The 5080-nt window shown below is 48.7% G+C and overlaps 1 protein-coding gene across 1 annotated transcript in view; it reads left to right on the top strand.

The window, feature by feature from the left end:
- The window catches only part of PSMA5 (proteasome 20S subunit alpha 5), a 58222-nt gene extending 53742 nt beyond the window's left edge, over window positions 1-4480 (top strand). The window contains exons 5-9 of the mRNA XM_078644757.1: window positions 384-491; window positions 943-1001; window positions 1313-1415; window positions 3459-3545; window positions 4169-4480. Of these exons, the coding sequence (XP_078500883.1) occupies window positions 384-491; window positions 943-1001; window positions 1313-1415; window positions 3459-3545; window positions 4169-4246 (435 nt within the window). The 3' untranslated portion in view covers window positions 4247-4480. The remainder of the gene's footprint in view (window positions 1-383; window positions 492-942; window positions 1002-1312; window positions 1416-3458; window positions 3546-4168) is intronic.
- Window positions 4481-5080: the final 600 nt, after the last annotated feature.

The raw sequence follows: 5080 nt of genomic DNA, 5'->3' as shown, positions 1-5080 counted from the left end.
TTTGGGGCGTCATGGCTGGTGGGACCTCTGGTTACTGTATTACAGTGCTGTCAAAACTGCAAATTGCGTGAAATAGTTTTTTTTTCCATGTAGATATTGCTGTTGGATTTGCCTCTTGAGCACAGCCTATGTGAGAGTGTGTAGGTAGGGTATACTACTAGTGTGTATTAAACCACGGAGAAAGGCTTGGTGGTTGTACAACGCATGTCAACAAAGTTCAGTGTGTGAGAGGTCAGTTTACCTCGGATTAAGTGACATTAGTCTCCAGACAAATGATGGTCTGAGGGTTTAATTGGGGTGGTGAATGCTAATGTGTAAGAAAGTTGTGGCTAGAGACTTGTAGTTTGAGGTAGTTCATGTCTCGCTCTGTCCTCTCTCTCCAGAACCACTGGTTCACGTACAACGAGACCATGACTGTGGAGAGCGTGACTCAGGCCGTCTCCAATCTGGCCCTGCAGTTTGGGGAGGAAGATGCGGATCCAGGAGCCATGGTGAGTGCGCCTACGGGGTTGCGGAGCAGGTACCCATCCTGCTGGTGCTCTGATATAACCCTGCTCTTTCGCAGCACGCCTTATTCTTCCAGACTCGTGTTGTCTTGTGTTGTCTGCACTGCACGTTCAGCACCGGTCTGTTCCCAGACTCCCTCTACTTGCCCAGAATTCTCCCGAGAATCCTTGCTACTTAAGGCTGTCAATCCTGTGGGTCCGAGCCTGTGAGACACTGAATCATCCTCCGCGGTTCCGTGCAAGCAAAAACACCTGACGAGGACTGTTCCGGCTTGTTGTAGTTTAGCTTGCAACTTTTGACACGGAATGCAAAGGTAGTGTTGTCGCCTCCACGCGTGGCCACCTATCCGGCTCTTGGGTGGGTGTTCTCTCCGCGGCCCCTTCGGCAGGTGCTCCCTGGTGATGTTTCTAGCTGTGTATTTGTTTGTCTTTGCAGAGCCGTCCCTTCGGAGTGGCCCTCCTGTTCGGAGGCACGGACGAGAAAGGGCCCCAGCTGTAAGTACAGAATTATGCGTGCATTAAGGAGGGGCGATTACTAATTCAATGTAGGAAACTTTTCCCATTCTCGGGGCGTGCGAGGGTAGGGATGGGGACCTCGGAGCTTTGTCATGGTAATGTGGGGGGGGTGAGGCGGATGTGCACAGGGTCGCCTGCCAGATGGGCTTTTCTCCTGCGCTTAATTTGAGGCGGTAGTTTCCGGTGCTCAGCTCCGACACTGGGTTAGAGAGAAGAGCAGTGTGACCTCGTGCTGGCGGGGCGGGCGCAACCCCCTCAGACTCTCACCCTCTGCCCCATTTTCGTTTCAGCTTCCACATGGACCCTTCTGGGACATTCGTCCAGTGTGACGCGCGAGCCATCGGCTCTGCCTCCGAGGGTGCGCAGAGCTCCTTACAGGAGGTGTACCACAAGGTAAGGAGTGCAGTCCTGTTAAGCTTCTCTGCCAGGGTCTCCCCCCTCCCACTGCATGAATCCAGATGGAAAAGTATAGCGCACGCATCCCTTTGCCTGCTTTTTCACATTATTGGTTTTTATTATGATGAATGAATGCACTGCCGCCCTCGTTTACGCAGTAAGGTGCTTGCCCACAAGGTGGCACTGCTGAGCTTTGATCGATTGTATGGGATCTTTTACAGGCACTTAAAGCACCCCCACCACCACCTTCCTTTCCGAGCAGTGGCTATGTAAGGCTCCAGTCAGGGCCACTGAAATTGTGCAAATTTGCGTCCGCTGGGTTTTCCGCATAATTATGGATTTGCTACATATATTAAATCCTATACTGCTTTATTTGCAGGTTTTTACAAAAAATGTCTTTCTAGCTCAAACGGATCAACAGTTACTAAAAACACAGTGACACCTTACTGAGCAGTGTAAGGCACTTTGCAAAGGTTGACCGGTCACCTTTCTGCTGCTTATTGCTGGATTTCGGTGTTAAACTGGTAGTAAGAGTTGAAAGCATTGCGCAGAGGGGGTTTACCTTTGTAAAAACGACAACACAATGAAGTAATACTATGATAAAACATGTCACTCCGTTATTTGCTCATTCTTGCCTCATCATTTAGTCACCCTTGCCACATAATTCCAGTGTCCTGGCTACAGGGGAGCACTTTAGCTGGCACAAGACTTCATGAACTCAGGATGCCTCGCTCCCTTGAGGAACACATTCTTGAAGAGTGGGAATATTTCACTTGCACCAGCTCCAGGGAAGAACAGCTATTGAGCGCTAGTAAATTCATCAGTGAAGAAGGAAATTGACGTAAGGGTGTAGGTGCAAGTGGAAATTTGTAGGCATGTAGTAAGTCACTGTTCTCTTAAAACGTTTAAATCGCAGCATGTAAGGTTGAAACTGACCACTGTCTCGGAGGACAAGATGTATGGATTATGAATCTCTCGCGTAATAACCAAATAGTTGCCATTTGATGAGGCTCAGTTTGAAATAGTTTAGTAAAAATCAATTGTAAGAGTGTCTGTGCCCGTGCACCATCTGTTTCGGAAGGTGCATAGGTGAACGCAGCCAGTATCCCATGTTTTACACTTTCTTAACCGAAGTGTTCATTGAAAATCATCCCAGTTGATGGATTTAAACCTTTGGTGTAATATGGCAGTGCCAGTGAGATTCGAGTATTACTGCTTAGGTGGGTTAGTACGCATTACATTTTAACGTGACGTGAAAGATGGTACACACTGAACATATATGGCTGTTTGTTTTTTTTTATATGCAATTTGTATGATGCCATAATCTAAGTAGCCTCTTATGACGATTGAGCAACATTAGTACTAGCCTAGTCTGGTTTCTGAATCGGCTTTTGTTTCTTCTAAGAATTCAGATTTGGCTGTATACGCATTGCCAGTGGGAGTTTGTTCCTGCGGCCGATGGTCTACTATTGATTCATTCTTTTTCGTAACTACTGCAGGGGTTCTGTCTTCTCTTCTCGCTAAAACTCTGTAATCCAGATGTGCATTACTATTGCGAAGTGGTTCATGCAACCCGTAAACTCCTCCTCCTTCCAGTGACCCTATTTTGCCTGTCATACCCGCCTCCCCTGCCCCAGTACCCCGTGGTGGCGCGGGTCCCCGAGCACAGCCTGAAAAGCTGCCTTCCTTGACCAGCATACCCTGCTCATTGGGCTTGCATGCTTTCACTAATGGGTCCCCTTGTTGTAGAGCGTGTGCTTATGTGACAGCCGTCCTTGCAGTGGTCCCTGCATCTGCACTGCTTGGCTGAGATGATGCCACTAGGGTTGCAAGATCGCTCCATGTAGGCTGTACAGTGCGGGTCCACTTCTGGGTGTAATCTTAGAATCGTTATCGAGTGGGTGCGTTCAGTTGAAATGAATGAATGAATGAATGGTCCGATATGTTGAGTGAAAGCCCATGGCTGAAGCCTGGTTCTCTGTGTCGAGCTCCTTGCAGGCGCTGTGCTCGGATATTGATTCATATACTGTTTCGTTGCAGTCCATGACGCTGAAGGAGGCAATCAAGTCTGCCCTGACGATCCTGAAGCAAGTGATGGAGGAGAAGCTGAACGCCATCAACATTGAGGTAGCTGTGCTTGGATGTATTAACACTGCACAGATGCAGCGTGCGCTGCCACCATGGAGGGGCGCTGCACCCTTCTGGCTGAGGCTCCTGGGAGTGGGAAACCTTATGTTTTGAGAGTAAACTGCTGCTGGGGCCCTACTCGTACCCTTCAGCAGTGCAGACCCACAGGGCCCTTAGCGGGGTGTGTTCTCTGAAGCATCACTTGATACTCGCGTGGCTTCACTCGGAGATCACTGCATCTAAGCACCTGGGAAGCAATGCTTCGCCCACATGTAATATGCCTCCAAGTACTGTGCTGGTTATCACGTGGTACAGCTTGCCCTGCCGTGATGCAGGCCTCTGGCACGAAGGAGGCTTTACATAGAAAGAGTGCCCCCTGCTGCTCAGCCAGGTGCGGCTCTGCATGCTCCCGCGACAAGGTGCTCTCTGTCTGCTGGCCAGGGTGGGGATCCTGCCCGACTCAGGTTATTTCTGGACCGGTGGTTTATTTTAAGCAGTGGGCGAGTGTCTGGCCCGGAGCGAGCCTGAGATCCCCCCATGACAGCATCCGTCAGCGGAGCCGCCGCAGCTGTTCAGCTCCTACTCTGCCCTGCTGCTAACCTGCCTTCTCTTTCCCTTTGCAGCTCGCAACAGTGGAGCCCGGCAAACTGTTCCACATGTACTCCAAGGAGGAGCTGGAGGAAGTCATCAAAGACATCTGAGCCCCTGCAGCTCACCCTTCACTCCACGGCCCAGTGAGCTCATTCAGCCGGGGGTGGGGGCCAAGGGCTGTTTTTCTATTTTTGTTTTTCTATCCGTGATTTTTAGTGTCTGGTGTATGAGCAGATGCACCACACTGAACACAATTGTTTGTTTGGAGTTTGTTCTTACAGATTCTGTACATAATTATAATTCTGGACTGGAAAAAAATGAAAATGAAACCTTTTGTTAAAGTCTTGGTTTTTCCTCATTCTTTTGCGTGTTTGAAAATTAGATCTGATGTGTAGTTCTGTGTTCCTAACGTGCTCTTTCTTTTACCTTTTTATTATGTTTTTTACAATCTCGCCTGCGGTAGCGCATGCACTTTTGCTTGCGAGAGATATTGTACAACAAAGAGCTTGAGGCCTCCCATTGCTTACCATTTATTGGCTTCAATGTCTAATTGGGCAGCATGTGCTGCCTTCAGTTCCTCTTCTTTCCTCAGGAGCATGGACCAAGTACAGATTGCTTTATCCTGATTAGGGTCCTTCCGCTTCTGGTGCTGTGATTGAGGCGGTACTTTTATTTTTTTCTTTCTGTCGTGTTGCTCATATATTAAGTATATAAGTGTCCTCTCCATTTTATTCATCTTATACATGTGTGTTCTGCGCATACTGTATGCATTCTGTACACCGAGCATTTGTGTATTACGTGCATACTGTATGAGTATGGACTCTGTCCAGCAAGGACACATGTTCTGCACACCGTCTGTGTATACATGTGTGTTCTCTGAACTCGAGGCACTGTGTGAGCTGCTCGAGCTGTACATAAATATGACTGTGTCCTGTTCTGCTTCA

The sequence above is a fragment of the Lissotriton helveticus genome, chromosome 5_1 (assembly GCF_964261635.1).
Source record: "Lissotriton helveticus chromosome 5_1, aLisHel1.1, whole genome shotgun sequence".
Lineage (NCBI taxonomy): Eukaryota > Metazoa > Chordata > Amphibia > Caudata > Salamandridae > Lissotriton > Lissotriton helveticus.
The sequence above is the reverse complement of the archived record's forward strand: the minus strand, read 5'-3'. Positions and strand labels throughout refer to the sequence as shown.